This window comes from Stegostoma tigrinum, chromosome 26 (genome assembly GCF_030684315.1).
Source record: "Stegostoma tigrinum isolate sSteTig4 chromosome 26, sSteTig4.hap1, whole genome shotgun sequence".
Lineage (NCBI taxonomy): Eukaryota > Metazoa > Chordata > Chondrichthyes > Orectolobiformes > Stegostomatidae > Stegostoma > Stegostoma tigrinum.
In genome coordinates this window covers 43,820,174-43,841,219 of record NC_081379.1, presented here as the reverse complement: position 1 = coordinate 43,841,219, position 21,046 = coordinate 43,820,174, and the positions used below count along the sequence as shown (strand labels likewise).

General features: G+C 42.1%; 1 protein-coding gene across 1 annotated transcript in view; it reads right to left on the bottom strand.

The window, feature by feature from the left end:
• The window catches only part of ppil2 (peptidylprolyl isomerase (cyclophilin)-like 2), a 339,015-nt gene that overhangs the window by 244,553 nt on the left and 73,416 nt on the right, over positions 1-21,046 (bottom strand). Inside the window, exon 7 of the mRNA XM_048555946.2 lies at positions 13,116-13,207. Within this exon, the coding sequence (XP_048411903.1) occupies positions 13,116-13,207 (92 nt within the window). The remainder of the gene's footprint in view (positions 1-13,115; positions 13,208-21,046) is intronic.

Genomic DNA, 21,046 nt, shown 5'->3' with positions numbered 1-21,046 from the left:
CAGTCCTCAATAGAGGAGATTCTAATCTCCTGGTTATATTGGTCGGCCAAGGTTTTCCTGATTGGCCAAGATTAACAATCCCAACCAAGAAACTCAGTCAATGAGGTCCACCTGGTCCCAATCACTACAAAACAACCATATTTCAATAGAAGAGAGTAGAACAGTCAAGGAAAACTGCTTTGTAAACCTGAACTGGAAGACATTCTTCTACTCTCTTGGTTTATCTCAACCTCAAAGTCAGTGCCTGGTGAAAAATCACCCTGGGGAAAGATCTATTCACTGAAAATTCAAGATAACAGTTAGGGGTCAAGTCATTCTCACAACTCGAGGACTCTAAGACCTGTAAACTGCAATTGCCTTTACATTCCTGACAGTACTTTCACCACTCTATGTTTATAACTTAGGTTTGTATGTGTCTGCTGTAGCGTTTTTAAAAACATAAAAACACTTCAGGTAGTCTTGTAGTTTGGATCATTCATTTTGATCTAGTTACTTACGTTTAGCATTAGCTACATGCTAAAAGAAAATTGTTACAATTGTTCAAAAGGGGGTTAAAAAGACAGAAGCTGACTGCTCTTCTCACTTGAGCATAATAAGGAGAGCTGATCAACATCACTTACCAAAGAAATACAGAAAGCATTACTATCACAAATACTTAGTTGATAATGCAAATGTTTTAGAAAATAACCTTGTTTTGAGAATTAAAGGGTTATATGTAACATAAATGGAAATCACAGAACCCCTATAGTGCGGAAAGAGGCCATTCAGCCCATTGAGTCTGCACCAACACTCCAAAGAGCATCTCTCCCAGACCCAACCCCCTACCCTATCCATATATTTACCACAGCTAACCTTCCTAGCCTACACATACCTGGATACTATGGGCACTTTAGCATGGCCAATCCACCTAAATTGCATGTCTTTGGACTGTGGCAGGGAACGGGAGCACCCAGAGGAAACCCATGCAGACATGGAAAAGCCCAGTGAAGAGGATAATCACATCATTAGAAACTGAAATAACTCAAGATGGTACATAATCAAAGAGCTCTGCTGGAAATAATTTATTCACATTTCTACCTTGTGACTATACAAAGTATTCCACATCATCGCAGTGATAGACTGTGGAGGTAGAAGCTTTTTTGTTCGTTACCTGGATGCTTGCTCAGAAAGTAGGTAGCTGCAGCTTTGCTTTGATTGTTCGTTAAGCCTGCATCTTAAGTGAGAAAATATAAACTTTCTTGTTCACTTTATGAAATACAATGGTTTTCAGGCACAGTTTGGGTGCTCTGAGAGAAACAGCTGAAGATTTTCCAAATTTGCAACTGCCCAAAGAAATTTATGGTGGTTTCATGGAGCCTTGAAAACCATCAGCAGAATTAGCTTGGAAACTGTGGGAAGGCTGTTGCGTATCTGCTGGTAACTAGGACAAGCAGCTAAGGCATCTACAGTGGCAAGACAGAGAGAAAAAAATAAACAAAAGCTGGAAGGTCAGTAAGACAAAAATGCTAAAATAAGGGCCCGAACAAAGCATACTTTGGAGAATAGCTAGAAGATTGAAGAGAAGTAAATTTAATTTTGGGAGGATATGGCATACCTTTGTGTTGGGTTGGCAAGAGCGAATGGACTCTTATAACACAAGGAAACTCATCTATTGGGGGGTGGGATCAAGTAGAACTGAATTCATAGCATAATTCTTTGAAAACTATTAGGTTAGTGGTAGTTGCTTTGCGCAATTTTGTTTTGTATAAAATAAAGTTTGTTTGTTTAAAATCATGTAAATTTGAAGTGTAGTTCTTTCAGGTAGTTATTGGGTTTTCAGATTTATCTTTCAAAGTCAACAGTCTCACTGCGAAAATAAACACATTTTCACTTTCATATACTCTGGCAAAAAGAAACAGGAACAGTTAGGTGTCTATTGGTAAAACACTCATTGTAAGCATCCCTGAGACTAAGTTGCTACTAGCATGGTTAAGTGACTGCTCAATAACTTCAAGGTCAATCACTTTTTAAATAAGCGACAAGTTATTTTAACCTCGCTCAACATTTTAGACATGCTTTACTTAAGTACTGTTACGGTTTAAAATGCAACAGGACAGTGATGCATTGCAGTAGGTTTACAGAAGTGACAAGGGTAATTTTGAATCAAGAATTCATGCAATTCAGAATTGTAATCATAGGCAGTGTTTTTATTGTGTGTATTCTTGTGACAGTAAATCAAAATGCTACAGAACATTTTAATTCTGTACATTCTAGAGGAAAGATTCCCAGGAAACAGAAGTATGTAGGAAAATTCTGAGGATAGTTTCTGATCATGTGCTGAAAGTACAGGGGATTCTCATTCAACGGGAGGTTAAGAGGGGAATGAGAAAGAGATCAATTCAGATTTTTAAGCTTTACCATGCCATGGGTAGAGCTACTTGTCCAATTCTGAGATCGGACTGTGCACATTGCTACATAACAGCTGCTGGATGTCAGTACAATCAATAGGGACCACATCTGCAAGTGCTGGCTGCTCAAGGAACGTCAGATCAGAGCTGATGAGCTGTGGACACTGTAACATATCAGGGAGGGAGAGATCCCTGGATACTGCATATCAGGAGCCAGTCATACACACTCTTTAGTTAATGGCATCATATTTGGTCCATGGTGAGGAAAGCGAGGGTGAGACTGTGAGTGAGATAGGGATGGGAAGCCAGAATTTATCTTTGGAAAAGACTCAGCCAGTGCCCCTGTCTAACAGTTGGGAGGTACTTGTTCTGATGTGGGTAAGGACACAGAATGCAGACAGGATGAACAAAACTGGCTCCAAAACTGTGGTCCAGAGAGGCATTCAAATTAGGGGAGAAAAACGAAATATAGCAATAGTTGGGGGCAGCATATTCAGGGGAATTGATATCCTTCTCCGCAGAAAAGAAAGTGCCATAGGCTGCACAGCTGAATCCTGGTGCCGGCATTCAGGATCTCTCTTTTGGGCTGGAGAAGAGCTTGGTCTGAGAGTGGAAAGATCCAGTTCTCATGATCCATCTAGGTATCAGTAACACAGGTTAGACTAGGAAAGAGGTTCTGCTGATTATGAGTAGTTTAGGACTAAACAAAAAAAAAATCAGAACAACAAAAGGTAATAAATCTCAGAATTACACTCCAAGCCATGAGCAAACTGGCATAGGATTGAGCGATTACAGAGGTAAATACATGGGTCACAGATTGGTGTGGGAGAAATGGGTTCTGATTCATGAAGCACTGGCACCAGTACTGGGGAAAGACAGAGCTGTCTTGCTGGATCAGAGTCCTGGTGAATTGTATAATTACAGCTGCAGATAGAACTTTAAACTAATTAGTTATGGGGTTGGAAGTGTGAGGGCTCAATTTAAGAGATACTTAAAACAAAGAAAAAGAAATGAGACAGCAGAGATGCAGAGCAGCACAGCAATGAATGATAAACCAAGTGTGACAGGAAGGGGTAGAAAATATGTATACAGTGGTGAATGCATCAGAAATTAGAACCAAAGTATTAATGATAAGAAGTCAAAGTTGAGAGTTCTTTATCTGAATGCATGCCACATTTGTAACCAGACAAACAACACCAACAGAAATAAATGAATACAATTTGATAGCCAATACAGAGATGGGTTGCAGAATGACCAGGACTGGGAACTCAATATTCAAGGGTAGATTATGTTCCAGAAGAACAGGCAAAAAGGAACAGAGCGTGGAGTAGCTTTTTTGATAAAGCATTGTATCAGTGTAGTGTCAATAGTGATACAGATGCAAGAGATAATAGTGAGTTTTGAGAAGATTTGTAGCTCAGATTGAGGTTCTGGGCGTGAGTTTGCTCGCTGAGCTGGAAGGTTAGTTTTCAGACGTTTCGTCACCATTCTAGGTAACATCATCAGTGAGCCTCCAGTGAAGCGCTGGTGTTATGTCCCGCTTTCTATTTATCTGTTTAGGCTTCCTTGGGTTGGTGATGTCATTTCCTGTTCTTTTTCTCAGAGGATGGTAGATTGGCTCCAAATCAATGTGTTTGTTGATGGAGTTCCGGTTGGAATGCCATGCTTCTAGGAATTCTCGTGCGTGTCATCAACTAGCCACAAAACGACATGACCCACTATCACTAGTATCCTTACATACAGATGAGGAAGGACACCACTTTGATTGGGACAACACATCCATCCTAGGACAAGCCAAACAGAGACCACAGAAGTGTCACATTGTAGGACAAAGTACAAATCATAAAATAATGGAGGCATGTCAGAATAGCATCACAATTATCAAGTCTGATTTCACTTGGCATATTGACTGGACAAACCAGAATGGAAAGGATAAATTGGAAAAAAATCAGTGCGTCAGAGGTTGTTTCCCAACGCAGAACATTGCCCTGTACTGGAGAACAGGCTATTTCGGAATTAGTGATGGGTGATGAGAGAGGGTTAACAAGAGATCTTGAAGTTAAGTGTCCTCTCAGGGGTAGCGATCCCAGGACTGTAGAATTTCTAATTCAAGCTGAGGGAGAGCAGCTCAGGCTTCAAACAAATGGACTCAACTTAAATAAGGGCCATAATATTAAGTTATAACTGTAGAATTGGGCCATTTGGCCCATTAAGTTTGTTTCACCACTTAATCATGGCTGATGTGTTTCTGAACCCCATTCTCCTCATAATCTTTGATCCCCTTACAGATCAATAATCTGTCTCTGTCTGAAATACACTCAATAATTTGGCCTCCACAGCCTTCAGCAGCAATGTGTTCCGCAAATTCATCACTCTCAGGCTGAAGAAATTCTTCTTCATCTCTGTCCTAAAGGGTCGTGCCTTCTGTCTGAAGCTGCGCTCCTAGGTCCTAGTCTCTCTTACTAGTGGAAACATCTCCACAGATGTTTATCCAGGCTCTATCCAGGCCTCTCAGTATTCTGAAAGTTTCATCCTTCTAAACACCATTGAGTACAGACCCAAACTACTCAACCACTCCTTGTAAGAAAAACCCTTCAACCCCGGGATCATTCTCGTAAGCCTCCTCTGGACCCCTCGAAGGCCAGCACTCATTCTTTAAATACAGGACCCAAAACTGCTTAAAATATTCCGAATGCAGTCTGATCAGAACGTTAGCCTTAACAGTACTTCGCTACTCTTGTATTCTAGCCCTCTCAAATTGAATGCTAACATTGCATTTGCCTTCCTAACTGCTGACATAACCTGCAGGTTAAAAGGATCCTGAACAAGAACTTCCAAGTCCTTTGTACTTCAGACTTCCAAAGCCTTTCCCCAGTTAGAAAATAGTTTATGCCTTTATTTTTCCTACAAAGCACCTAACTTCACACTTTCCAAATTGTTTGATTTGATTTGATTTATTATTGTCATAAGTACCTAGGTACAGTGAAACATTTTGTTTTCCATGCCATACAGGCAGATCATACCATTACAAAGATCATAGGGAGGAATACAAAGTTCGAGTTGCAAAGAAGGTGTACAAAAAGCAAGAACAGCATTAGATTTGAGATCTGAAAAGGTCAATTTAGAAGTCTAATAGTAACTGGGAAGAATTTGTATGCCATCTGCCAAATTTTTTTTGCCCTAACTCCTAGCCTGTCCAAATCCTTCTCCAGCCTCCCTGTCTTCTCAACACTACCTGTTCCTCCAACTATCTTTGTGTCATCTGCAAACGTAACAACAATGCCCTCAGTTCCTCCTTCCATATCATATCATATAATGTAAATAGTTGTGGCCCCAATACTGACTCCTGTGTAATTCTACTAGCCATATCCTGAAGGGACCCCTTCTTCCCCACTCGCAGACTTCTGCCAGTCAGCCAATCCTCTGCCCATTCTACCACCTTGCCCCAAACACCACGGGGTCTTTTCTAATTTAGCAGACTCCTGTGCTGCTTCATTCTGGAAATCCAAATAGATCACATTCACTGGCTTTTGGTCTAATTTGCTCATTACCTCCTCAAAGAATTTTAACAGACTTGTCAAGCATGACCTCCCCTTCACAAAACCATAGAGACTCAGGTCTATTTTACTGTGTACTTCAAATTAATGTTATCCTTAATAACGGACTCTAAAATCTTAACAACCAAAACCGGGCTTATGGGCCTATAGTTTCCCATCTTCTGCTTCCCTCCCTTCTTAAAACATTTTCAAGTCCTTTGCTGCCCTCCCTAACGAGTGACTCCTGAACGATCACTACCGACGCCTCCACAATCTCCTCAGCTATCTCCTTCAGAATTCTGGGGTGTGGTCCACCCGGCTCGGTTTACCTGTCGAGACCTATGAGCTTCCCCAGCACATTCTCCTTAATGACGGCCTCTACACTCATCTCTGACTCCAACTCTCAAAGTTCTGGTGAGTTACTGATGCAACATACCTTTTCAGTTCCTCCATTTGTTCCCCGTTACTACTTCTCCAGCGTCATTTTCCAGTGTCCAATCGCCAGTCTTGCCTCTCTTTTTATACATTTAAAAAACTTGCAATCTTCTTTTATATTATTAGTTAGTTCATCTTCATATTTCATGTTTTTTTTGGTTGTCCTCTGCTGATTTTTAAAGGCTTCCCAATCCTCTGGCTTCCAAAGCATCTTCACCACATGGTACGCTTTTTCTTTGCCATTATTCTGTCCCCAACTTCCTTGTCAGCCATGGTTGCCTCCTCCACCATTTAGTATGTTTCTTTTCCCTTGAGATGAATTTCTGCTGTATCTCGTGAATTCCCTCAGAAACCCTTGCCATTGCTGCTCCGCCATCGTCCCTGCTAGGGTCCCCTTTCAATCAACACTGGCCAGCCCTTCCCTCATGTCTCCGTAAGTACCTTTACTCAACTGTAAAACTGTTACATCTGCTCAAACTTAAGATTGAATTCTATTATATTATGGTCACCACCCCCTCACAGGTTCCTTCGCCCCAAGTTCTGTAATCAAACCTGCCTCATTATACATTACTTAATCGAATGATGGCCTTTTCAAGATGACAGCAGAGGAGGACGCTCCTGTCAGAGGTCTTCTGCTCCACCTGATTTTTTTCCTCCATTTTCTTTTCTCCCCTCCCCTTTCTTTCCCCCTCTTCTCTCCCCTCAGGGCTGGAGCTGGCAGCAAGTCCAGAATAGGAAGCCCCCATGCCCTGGAAAACTGCAAGCAGTATGGGGAAGAGCCCTGCAGCAGCATGTGGGAAAGCAGCCCTGGAACCTCACGCAGGCAGGACGCGTGAGCATGATTAGGTGGGAGCAGCCAGCCTGAGGCAGCTAACAGTGACTGCGGGAGCAGACAGCCTGAGGTGGTGACGATGGGACCGTGGCCCCAGAGCGATGGAGAGACCGAGGTACGAATTTCGGTACTGCATCGGTGACCTCGCTGCTGCTGAGTGCCCTTGAGGAGCAGACTGGAGGCTGCAGCAATTGCTGGACTTGGGCCTGGCACTACATGCTGAGCTGCTGTTGTTGGACTGTAACGCAAAACCTTTTGACTGTATTGTAACTACCTCTAAGTAATGGTTACACTTTCCTTTAGTCCTCTTTGTGCAAGACCACTACTTTTTCTTACTTTGTCAGATTTGTACCTAAGATGGTGCCATTAAAAGGTAGCCTTTGTAAAAGCTTTTTACTGTACTTATATACTTCTGAATTGAAGTACAAGTGACAATAAAGGATATTCAATTCTGTTCTAAATGCAGAATTTCCTGTTCGCAAGTGAGGTCTAGCGTAAGCCACTCCAAAACACTATCTCAGATACCACAAATTACTTTGTTTTTGGGGATCGGCAATAAACCCAATTTTCACCAATTCATCCGCTTACTGGAGCCCCCTATAGTTATTGTAACAGCGCCTTTCTTACATGCCTCTTTGATCTTCTGACTTATTTTCTGTCTCACATGCTGACCACTGCTAGGGGGCCTATACGTAACACCCACCAGGGATTTTATTTTTCCTTTGCTGTTCCTCAACTCGATACACACAGATACTACACCTTCTGAGATAATAGGAACTGCAGATACTGGAGAATCCGAGATAACAAGGTGTAGAGCTGGATGAACACAGCAGGCCAAGCAGCATCTTAGGAGCAGGAAAGCTCACGTTTCGGGTCTAGGCCCTTCATCAGAAATGGGGGAGGGGAAGAGGGTTCTGAAATAAATAGGGAGAGAGGGAGAGGCGGATCAAAGATGGATACAGGAGAAGATAGGTGGAGAGGAGACAGACAAGTCAAAGAGACGAGGATGGAGCCAGTAAAGGTGAGTGTAGGTGGGGAGGTAGGGAGGAGATAGGTCAGTCCAGGGATGATGGACAGGTCAAGGGAGTGGAATGAGGTTAGTATGTAGGAAATGGGGGTGCGACTTTAGGTGGGAGGAGGGGATAGGTGAGAGGAAGAACACATTAGGGAGATGGGGAGCAGTTGGGCTGGTTTAGGGATATGGTGGGGGGGCAGGGTAAATTTTGAAGCATGTGAATAAACAACTGCACCTCCCAGTCGCGAACCATTTCAACTCCCCCTCCCATTCCTCAGACGACATGTCCATCCTGGGCCTCCTGCAGTGCCATAATGATGCCACCTGAAGGTTGCAGGAACAGCAACTCATATTCTGCTTGGGAACCCTGCAGCCCAATGGTATCAATGTGGAATTCACAAGCTTCAAAATCTCCCCTCCCCCTAACCTGTTCTTCCTCTCACCTATCCCCTCCTCCCACCTCAAACTGCACCCCCATTTCCTACCTACTAACCTCATCCCACCCCCTTGATCTGTCTATCCTCCCTGGACTGACCTATCTCCTCCCTAGCTCTGCACCTACACTCACCTTTACTGGCTCCATCCCCGCCTCTTTGACTTGTCTGTCTCCTCTCCACCTATCTTCTCCTCTATCCATCTTCGCTCTGCCTTTCCCCTCTCACCTTATTTATTTCAGAACTCTCTTCTCCTCCCCCATTTCTGATGAAGGGTCTGGGCTCGACAGCTTTCCTGTTCCTAAGATGCTGCTTGGCCTGCATGTTCATCCATCTCACACCTTGTCATCTCTACTACACCTTCTGACCCTACATCACTTCATGCTATCGATATAATTTCATTTCTTACGAACAATGCAACCCTAGCCCCCTGCCCAAATAAACAGAGAGAACATTGATTATGGGACCCTAGAAGAATGCAGCTGGGGAGTTCTTAGTGAGGAACAGGGATAGCCAAACAATTTAAGCCAATATTTCACAAAACCAATACTTCATGGCAGAAGATGCTATAATCATCCCAAAGACACCAGATGGACAAGGTGCTACTGGAAAGAAAGATTTCATAACAGTTCTGTCATGACAGACAAAGGACTAAAGGCGGACAAGTTGCCAATCATTGCTTTTTTAACATTTTCCAACTAGAGTTCGGCCATTCAGCCCATTTAATATGACCAAAGCTAACTGGAAACTTCTTTGCCTTTTACACACATTATCCTCATAATCTTTTACAACACTGGGAAGTTTTTATTATCGATCTCTGCTTGAAATATACTCAAAAACAGAGATCTCACAGCTGTCTGGAATAGAGAATCCCAAAGATTCACCACCCTCTTCTAAAAAATACTAATCATCTCAGTCTGAAATGGCACCCCCTCATTTTAAAAACTGTTTTCCTCGTTTCAGAATTCAAAATATCTTACCTGTCTACCCTTTTATGTACTTGGCACAATTTTCGCAATCCCTCTTCATGGGACAAACTCACCATTATTGGAACAAGTCTGCTGAAATTTCATTCTACAGTCTCTGTGGCAATATCATCGTTCCTGAGATAAGGGGATCAAAACTGCACCAATGTGGTCTAACCAAAACCTATATAATTGAAGCAAGGCTTTACTACTCCTATACTCAAAACTTCTTGTGATAAAGATTAACATTCCATTAGCTTTTCTATTAGCTTGGCTACACCTGCAATTTAGCTTCAATGGCTTCAAATGAGGACAACCAAGTTTGTTTGTACATCGACATTTTCCAACCTGTTACCATTAAAGAAATACTCAGCTCATCTAATCTGCCTACCAAAGCGGATAATCTCATTTTTCCACATTATATTCCAACTGCCATTTTCTTGCACAATCTCTAAGCTTGTGCAAATATTTCTAAAAATATTTTACATCGTCCTCACAACACACATTTCTGCTTAACTTTGTACCATTTGCTAATTTAGAAAAACTACATACGCTTTCAATGAATCATTGGTATATATTGTGAACAGATGAGGCCTAGCTATTGTTTCTTGCAATATCTCACTACTCTCAGTTTGAGAATGTGAGAATTTTTTTTTAAAATTGTCCATGGGACCTAAACACTGCTGACGAGGCAAGACCTTTGCCCATTTGTCCAGAGGGCAGTTCAGATTCAACTACATTGCTGTGGGTCTGAAGTCACATGTATGCCAAACCAGGTAAGGATGGCAGATTTCCTTCCCTAAAAGGACATTAATGGCCTACTTATTCCTATTCTGTTTTCTATCCATTAACCAATCCTTAATCTATGCCACTGCATTATTGCCTAGACCACGTGCTTTAACTTCGCTAAGCCAACCTCCAAGGGGGACCATATCAAAAGTCTTCTGGCAATCCAAAATGATAACTAGAAACTATGGATGTAATCAATTTTCATAATATCCTAAAAAAGCTCCAACAAATTAGTTCCGTACGATTTTCTATTAACAATTCTATGTTGGCCTACATGCAAAGGTTTGAAATTCAGTAACTGCATTAACAGTGGAAGCATTGGTCAAAATATTCCTGACAACTGGTTTCCTGAAGAATTCTAGCAGATTGGAAAACCACTAAAGTGATGCCATTCACGACAGGAGAGATACAGAAAGCAGGAAACTAGTGGCCAGCTAGTCTATTGGCCTTTGGGAACAACTCTGTTACTAAGGAAGAATTGGCAGGACATTTAGAAAAGCTTAAAGCTATTAATAAAATTCTACATGGTTTTGAGAAAATCATAGAGTCATCGAGTCATACAGCACGGAAGCAGACCCTTCGATCCAACCAGCCCATGCCAAACAAAATCCTAAACTAAACTAGTTTCACCTGTCTGCTCCTGGCCCATATCCCTCCAAATCCTTCCTATTAATGTACTCATCCAAATGCCTTCCAAATGTTGTATTTGTACCCATATCCAATACTTCCTCAGGAAGTTCATTCCACAAGTGGACCAACTCCTGTGTAAAAAATATGCCCCTCATGGCTTTTTTTAAATCTCTCTCCTCTCACCTTATAAATGTGCCCTCTGTCTTGAAATCCCCCATCCTGGGGAAAAAGACAACTATCATTAACTGGGGCTATACCCCTCATTATTTTACTAACTTCTATAAGGTTGCCTCTCAACCTCCTTCGCCCCAGTGAAAAAAATTCCAGCCTTTCTTCATAACTCAAACCTTCCACACCCAACAACATCCTGGTAAATCTCTTCATGTTTGAAAATTTGCTACAGTTCTTTGAGGATATACCAAGCACAGTTAATAAAGCAGAACTGGCAGATGACGGATATTTGTATTTCCAAATGGCAATTTGATAAGGTGCAACATAAAATGGTAGTCAAGATAGGAGCTCACAGCATTGCAGAATACATATTAGCATGTATTGAGACAGAAGGCCAAGTTGGAATTAATTAGTCTTTTACAGGTTGAAAAGATGCAAGTAGTCGAATGACTCGGGGATCAGTCTTGGGGCTCAATTATTTGCTATCCATATGAATGGCTTGGATAGGTTGCAATGTATCCAAATTCAATGACCATATATGAATAGGTGAGACGACATTTTGCAATAAAGATGTAAGGAATCTGCAAGGTGATATGGCTAAGCTGAATCATCAGGCAAAGATTCAGCATACAGAGTTTAACTTAAGTCAATGGAAGGTCATGCACTTTGATGGGAATAATCAAAAAGCAGCCTATTATTTAAATAGATTGAGATGCCAAAAAAGTGCAGTGCAAAGGTATCTGGCTGCCCTTGTGTACACAAAACACCAAACATTAGTGCAGACATGCAGTGAGTAATTTAAGGTGGCAAATGAAATTGCTGCGTTTATTACAGGAGTTTGTGTTTAAAAATAGAGAAGTCTTGTTTCTACTGTATAGGGTGTTGGTGAGGCCACACTTGGAGCACTGTGTACAGTTTTTTGTTCCCCGTATTTAAGAAAGGATGTGCTGGCATTAGAGGTAGTTCGAAAGGGATCAAATAGGCATATTCCTGGATAAAGCAGTAGTCTTAAAAAAAGAACAGTTAAACAGGTTAAGCCTTTATCCAACAGAGCTTAGAAGAATGAGGGGTGACCTTATTGAAATACACAAAGGGGGCTTGACAGGATAGATATTGAGATGGTGCTTCCATTAGCAGGAAAATTCAAACTAGGGGACATACGGAACACTCATTCAAAATTGAGATGCAATAGAATTTATTCTCCCACAGGGTAACAAAGTCTGGAATTCTCTACCCCATTCAGTTATGGAGGAGGTAGGTAGATTTTTGACATTTCAAGGCGTTGAGGGCCACGATGAGCTGCAACAAAAGGGGAAGTAAGGCCTGGGGAAAATCAGCCATCGTCTTGTTTAATGGCAGGCTGGACCTGAAGGGTCAAATGAGCTGGTCCTACTTCTTATGTTTTTTAAATTTTAATATGTTTTGAATTTTGCTTGGTTGAAATTGTACAAAAAGAAATTGAGTGTTAAGGAGCTTTAAAACTTTAGAAAAAGAAAATGGTCTAAATTAGTGAGTTACTGAAAAAGTAAAATAAGTTGAATGTTAAAACAAAAGAAAGAAGAATAAGGAAACAGTGTCGTGATGCAAGATACAGAGCTTAAAGCTTAATAATAATTACAACTGTTCTGAGAAATATATTTTGCAGCTTATGGCTCTTATTTAATAATATTTGGTTTGAAAATTAAAAATAACATTAGGCCTTGTGAGAGTTTAAATTGTTGAAAAAGTAAAGATAGAGCAGTTTTCAACAGCCCACTGATAGTTTAAGGAAGAATTGGATGTTTTGCACAATCCAGCTATACACAGGTTATTCAACTTAAATTTAAACTGATTAACTGAAACAGAAAGCAGATGAAAATTTCCCATGTAAAGTGATCAGAAAAGTCACTGAGAAGTGGTCTGTCAAAGCAAAGTTACCTACCTCATATGAATAGACGTTTCCAGTTGTCTTGATAGCCAATATGTGCGAGTTGTTTGTGAAGACTGAGTACATCACTGGACAATGGTACTTGCCTAAGAAAAGGGAAAGAGTCACTACAAATGTTCCTTCCTGTAACAGGCAGACTTTGAAGACCTATCTTTATGAAAACCAATTGAATATAATTCCGTTAATAAAAGCAAAACACTATAAACAAATCTTAAACAAACAGAAATGCTGGAGAAACTCAGGAGGTCTGGCAGCATCTGCAGAGAGAGAAAAGTAATGTAAGCATTGAGTCCGATATAGATCTTTTTCAAAAATTTCCAACGTGTGTGTTCTCATAAGTGAATTTGTACCAAATACGAAAATAAAGCTTGATTTATTACAAAAAATGTAATAAAATGAAAAGCAGAGCAGGAGTATCTTCGGGCCATTAACAGCAGAATGCAGAGCCTTTTAATTGCCCTAGTTTGGCTGAAATTATTTGATAGCCATTTTAATTTCATTAGCCTGCTCCGATGACCATTTTCAGAAACATTAAAAATCCATATATACAGCTGGGGTTGTAACCTTTAGCAGAAATGTGTAATATTTTAAAATAGCCAACATAATGAAATGCTTTATTAAGTAGCAGGTCTTCTGTCTCAAGTCCTGTATGAACTGAATGGGCCGAAAGACCTCATTCCCTGCCATAATGAGTCTCTAAGTGCACATTTACCTGTTGCAGAAGATTACACAAGCCATTCCATTCAGCCATTTTCTTATAAATCATCATTTAGCAATTATTAAATTGTATGATCTAAAGGGCAAAGCGAGTGGGGAAATAAACTAGGGCATATGAGTATATGCTTTTAAAGCATGTATCAAAAGTGAAGATTTTATCCTGCATCATGTTCGATAATTTTCTGTGTTGTTGGTTTACATGTGCCTTGAGAGACAGCAAAATTGCTTCCCTTTGACAGTAGCTGAAGGAGAATGCCCAAAATATAGGTGGAATGTAAAACTATCCAGATACAAGCAATTTCAATACCTTTACCAATCTTTTGTTCTTAGTATCACACCATATGGACAAAAAAGAACAGGCTCCAAGAGTGGATAGGTGAATTTGCGCAGTAAACATGGCAGAAAATAAATTTACTGTTTGTCATAAATGAACATCAGGGAATCTTGGTTGATAAAAGCAGATTGGAGACCTTTCAGACATGTTTACAACTATTGAAAAAATGAAATTAAAATACGATTTCTATTGCTGTTAGGTCTCAAACAACAAAGGCCATCACATCACTATGATACATTGCATATTTAATTCTTCTTACACATTCACAGGATGTGGGCATCACTGGCTCGGCTAGTATTTATTTCCTATCCCTAAATGCCCTCAAGAAGATGGTGGTAAGCTTCCTTCTTGAACCACTACAGTCCAAGTACTTGATGGTGGAGGGAGTCAATGTTGATGGTGTTTTGTGGGGTGGCAATCAAGCCAGGTACTTTGTCCTGGACGGTGTCAAGCTTCTTGAATGCAGTTGGAGCAGAGGAACAAAAAAGGTTGCTTGACTCTCCAAGTATTACAGCTGGATGCAGGAGGAAGCTGTTGCTAGTCAAAGAAATGCATGCAACAGCCACCTACTCTTTATTTTGAGAGATTTGTTCTGACAAGCCTGGAAGAAGAAGAATCATCAGGAAAATCTGTACTGCTGGGGTTGGATATAAGAAATATTCCAAACACAGAGAAAAGCTCCCACTGGAAGCAGGGAGCAACAATGGACTGTTTGCTACAAGAACTGTAATTCTATGTAAAGTGGAATTTGTATGATAAGTATAAATGGGGACTGTTCTCTCTGTAGTTTAAAGTATGAATTATTATTTGTTACAGTAAAAGTTTTAAAATGTGTCTTGTCATGTCATTCTTTCAGCTAATGATTGAAGTACGAATCTCTTTTGAAAAGTTATCATCGGTCTCTGAGGTCATGGTAACACTAGTAAATACAAAAGAATTGATGGGAGATAGGGGTATTTGAAATAGGCATTATAATAGAGAAGAGAGGAGGACAGTGCTTCACAAGAGAGTTCATTCATAATGGTAGTGAGGATAATAACTAGGAAGCTAAGTTATGTTATCAGTAGCTCAAAGGAAATGGAGGTGCTGACAGACAGGTGATACATTTGATAGGTTTGATTAGGGAAGGAGGGGAGATGGAGAAAGAAGTAGAAGGAAGTAGCAAAGGAAGATAAAATTGCTTGCTAGAAGTAAGAATGAATAAAGCAGAGGTGAGGGAGGGATGAGAAAGGATATGAGCCATATTTGAATACAGTGATAATACAAACTGCAGATGCTGGAGAATCCAAGATAACAAAGTGTGAAGCTGGATGAACACAGCAGGCCAAGCAGCATCTCAGGAGCACAAAAGCTGACGTTTCGGGCCTAGACCCTTCATCAGAGAGGGGGATGGGGTGAGGGTTCTGGAATAAATAGGGAGAGAGGGGGAGGTGGACTGAAGATGGAGAGAAAAGAAGATAGGTGGAGAGGAGAGCACAGGTGGAGAGGTAGGGAGGGGATAGGTCAGTCCAGGGAAGACGGACAGGTCAAGGAGGCGGGATGAGGTTAGTAGGTAGGAAATGGAGGTGCGGATTGAGATGGGAGGAAGGGATGGGTGAGAGGAAGAACAGGTTACGGAGGCAGAGACAGGCTGGGCTGGTTTTGGGACGCAGTGGGGGGAGGGAACAGGTCGGGCTGGTTTTGGGATGCATTGGGGGGAGGGGACGAGCTGGGTGGGTTTCGGATGCAGTGGGGGGTGGGGGGGGGAAGGGGAGATTTTGAAGCTTGTGAAGTCCACATTGCTACCATCGGGCTGCAGGGTTCCCAAGCGGAATATGAGTTGCTGTTCCTGCAACCTTTGGGTGGCATCATTGTGACACTGCAGGAGGCCCACGACGGACATGTCATCTGAGGAATGGGAGGGGGAGTTAAAATGGTTCGCGACTGGGAGGTGCAGTTGTTTATTGCGAACCGAGCGGAGGTGTTCTCCAAAGCAGTCCCCAAGCCTCCACTTGGTTTCCCCAATGTAGAGAAAGCCACACCGGGTACAATGGATACAGTATACCACATTGGCAGCTGTGCAGGTGAACAGGTGGAGGTGTGGGGGCAAGTGTAGCACTTCCTGCGGTTGCAGGGGAAGGTGCCGGGTGTGGTGGGGAGTGTGGAGCGGACAAGGGAGTCACGGAGAGAGTGGTCTCTCCGGATGGCAGACAAGGGTGGGGATGGAAAAATGTCTTGGGTGGTGGGGTCGGATTGTAGATGGCGGAAGTGTCGGAGGATGATGCGTTGTATCCGGAGGTTGGTGGGGTGGTATGTGAGAACGAGGGGAATCCTCTTGGGGCGGTTGTGGCAGGGACGGGGTGTGAGGGATATATTGTGGGAAATGCGGGAGACGCAGTCAAGGGTGTTCTTGACCACTGCGGAGGGGAAACTCCGCCGCATCTGCTCCCAGGATGAGGCATTCCACACCCACATATCCCAGATGTCCACGTTCTTCAAGGACCGCAACTCTCCCACTGCAGTGGTCCAGAACACCCTTGACCACGTCTCCCACATTTCCCACAACTCATCCCTAACACCCTGCCCCCGCCACAACCACCCAAAGAGGACCCCCTCGTTCTCACACACCACCCCACCAACCTCCGGATACAATGCATCATCCTCCGACACTTCCGCCATCTACAATCCGACCCCACCACCCAAGACATTGTTCCATCCCTACCCTTGACTGCCTTCTGGAGAGACCACCCTCTCCGTGACTCCCTTGTCCGCTCCACACTCCCCTCCAACCCCACCACACCCAGCACCTTCCCCTGCAACCGCAGGAAGTGCTACACTTGCCCCCACACCTCCTTCCTCGCCCCCAACCCAGGCCCCAAGATGATTTTCCATATTAAGCAAATGTTCACCTGCACATCTGCCAACGTGGTATACTGTATCCACTGTACCCGGTGTGGCTTCCTCTACATTGGGGAAACCAAGCAGAGGCTTGGGGACCGCTTTGCAGAACACCTCTGCTCGGTTCGCAATAAACAACTGCACCTCCCAGTCGCGAGCCATTTTAACTCCCCCTCCCATTCCTCAGACGACATGTCCATCCTGGGCCTCCTGCAGTGCCACAACAATGCCACTCGAAGGTTGCAGGAACAGCAACTCATATTCCGCTTGGGAACCCTGCACCCCGATGGTATCAATGTGGACTTCACAAGCTTCAAAATCTCCCCTTCCCCCACTGCATCCCAAAACCAGCCCAGTTCGTCCCCACCCCCCAATGCATCACAAAGCCAGCCGAAGCTGTCCCTTCCCCCCACTGCATCCCAAAACCAGCCCAGCCTGTCTCTGCCTCCCTAACCTGTTCTTCCTCTCACCTATCCCTTCCTCCCACCTCAAGCCGCACCTCCATTTCCTACCTACTAACCTCATCCCACCTCCTTGACCTGTCCATCTTCCCTGGACTGACCTATCCCCTCCCCACCTATGCTCTCTCCACCTATCTTCTTTTCTCTCCATCTTCGGTCCGCCTCCCCCTCTCTCGCTATTTATTCCAGAACCCTCTCTCCATTCCCCTCTCTGATGAAGGGTCTAGGCCCGAAACATCAGCTTTTGTGTTCCTGAGATGCTGCTTGGCCTGCTGTGTTCATCCAGCTTCACACTTTGTTATCTGATATTTGAATACATTCAGGTTTGTGGCCACATTGAGTGCGAAAGACAACTTATGGGCAGGATAAGCAAAAGAGTACTTAAATCTGGTTCATGAACATGGGAGCATATACTTTGCCTTCTGCAACAGGATTTATCTTTGGAATCAAGCCTTAAAAAGGAACATTTGAAGAAAGGATTTCTTAACATTAACAACAAATAATATTTCATTGACAACACCTTTTAGTTACTCTCATAATATAGTATTTTGGTTGCCATTGTAGGTACTGTGAAGGCAGCCAATTTATAAAGTATTTGAATACAACTTGTCAAATTCAACAAGATGGCTCCTTCTAGTTTAGCTTCGGTAGGTTGAAAACAAAATATAGTTGGAACAATTTGTATTTAAGTAGTCTTAAAAAGGATGCTCTTTTGCCTCAAAGCTGCAATTTATCGTTCTTCTTTAAATTGGCTGAATGTACTAAAAAAACCACCAACAATTGTGATTTTTTTAAACACCAAAGCTGCTGGATGCACTGGGCTGCTGCAAATTAACAATTTTGCTTTCTACCAAATGAGATGAAAATGGATAATCAAACCCAAAGAGCATGAAAGTCCTATAATTTCATACCATTCTGAAACTTCTCAAATGCTTGTGGGATGAGACATCAAAAATCCAATTAATTGTCGTGAAATAGTAACTGCTACAGACATAAACTAACAGAATTTCTCCAGAACATAAATGGGAAAGTACTTTAGACCTTACAAGCATAAGGGAACTGACACTAAGACAATGTTGTAATGAAGACAGATCATGAAGGTGTCACTCTCTCTCTCGATGTGGTGTGCCAGGCAGGAAAATGGCCAACCGAGAGAAATCCAGCAATGAACCGAGATCTTTTAAAACATGGAAACATATGCTCCAGCTACTGTTCGGGGGAACAACATGGTGAGCATTTTGAACTTGTCACATCATGACAGGGCACAGAACAGTTAGCCATATATGCCTTTGTTTCAACTTAAATGGACAACAAATCTCTTCTTAAGCCTAACCTCAAATTGTGTGAGCCCAGAGGGATGTCTGACAGTAGAGGACAAAACAATCTGGCACAAGAACCTTTGGAATAGACAGGTCTAGAAAGAATCAGCAAAAGCTGAGCCGAGGCCGGGACAAAGACTGGAAATTACACAAAAGTGAAAGAAGCTGGTTATTATGATGGAGGTGATCTAGGATGGAAATTCAGCTAAACACCAATTAGCATGCTGAGAATGCCAAAATTCTGGTTCAGTTTGAGATGGTGACTGGGAAGAGGAATGGAATCAGTAGGAAAGTTTGAAACTTTGTGGCGGGGGGTAAAGACAATGGCTTTAGCTTTATTATTGTTTAACTGTTTAATTCAAGGAAACCATGGCTTTTGCAAGATCAGACATTGCAAATGCAATCTACCAACTCATGCAAGGGATCACCACAGAGATTTCTCAACTTTTATTACAACAGTGCAATCAACATGCTCTAAACTGTAGACAAGAAAATTAAGTTATGCATGTTATTTGCATCAGCTCCAAGTGGCTACTGAATTAAATGAGATATAAATGATTAAAATCTGAATTGAAGTCATTTACATTATGAATTGAACTCTGAGTGGTTTTAGCTTGGTGTTTGACTAAGTATATCGAGACAAAAGTTACCAAACAATAAAACATGGAAAAGTGAAATTACTTCTTTTGAGCTACTGTAAAAGGACTTTCTGTCTTCAAACAGCATGCTCGTAGTGTGTACTTTGTTTGGATTATTGAATAAGAGAACTGGAGATTAACTAAAGGATAAAACTATTCTGACTGCATTTACTGAACATAAAACTATGTCCTTGTCAGTTCAATAGCAGTGTAAACTGGAAAGAAAATGGAAAAGAACAATAAAGGAAAGGTATTAATAGCTGACGGCTCAGTCAGCACAGACATCACTCAAACAGCACTGGACTAACCCCTTCAAATTCCAAACACTGGCAATAATCTGCTCGCAGAATAAGTGAAGAAGGAACTTTTGTGTTCTTTGTTTTCCTCAGACACAAGCAGATAATCTTAAATAGGAATTATCTAGATTCATTTCCAGTTGTAAATGTGCACAATTTACTTTGTGAGTTCTACAAGTTGTCTTTATTCTTCTCACTTTATATTTGTACCAATTCAAACTGCAAGTTATAAAGTTGAATGTTGATGGAACGCGTGATAGCTGAAGCATTTCAGAGGTTTCTTGAAATCAGATAAATGTTCTCACTGGCTTTATTTCCTCAATTTTGAAATGATACACATTAAATTCAAACCAAGTCAGTTCGCAAATAATTACAGAAACACCTATGCTTTTGCTAACGGAGATGCTATTTCGAGAAATGGAACGGTACTGTCTAAATTGTGCATACAAACAGTTCATTTAGCCAAGTATATTCCTGCACAGAGATAGTAGGAACGGCAGATGCTGGAGAATCTGAGAATAACCAGGTGTAGAGCTGGATGAACACAGCAGGCCAAGCAGCATCAGAGGAGCAGGAAGGCTGACGTTTCGGGCCCAGACCCTTCTTCAGAAAATGGCTTTTTTGAAGGGATGTCTATACTCCTGAACAATTCCTTCACCATGAAAACAGGTTTGTGCCTACGCTGTGATAACAAGGTGTACAGCTAGATGCACACAGCAGGCCAAGCAGCATCAGAGGAGCAGGAAGGCTGACGTTTCTGAAGAAGGGTCTAGGCCCGAAATGTCAGCCTTCCTGCTCCTCTGATGCTGCTTGGTCTGCTGTGTTCATCCAGCTCTACACCATGTTATCTCAGATTCTCCAGCATCTGCAGTTCCTACTCTCTCTGTGCCTGTGCTGGAACAGTTTTCAGACCAGAGGAGCACACAGAGATTCATTTTGTCATATGCATTCCTTGTGCAAAGCAGGTTTGAGCAGATGCATTATTTTGCAATGCTAGGACATCGAATGTCAAAAAGTTAAATTTCAACAACAATTGACCTGAATTTTGGCATTAGCAAAAGGCATTATATGACCAGACTGTTCCACTTTTTAAAAATGCATTCATAGAAAGTGGGCATCACTAGCTAGTCCAGAATTTATTGTCCAACCTTAATTACCTTTGTAAAGTTGTTGACAACTTGCCTTCCAGTATTTGGATTGTAGGGGCACCCACAATACACTCAAAGGGAGTTCTAGGATTTTGAACCAACAGAAGTCAAGAAATGGCAGCACAGCTCCAAGTC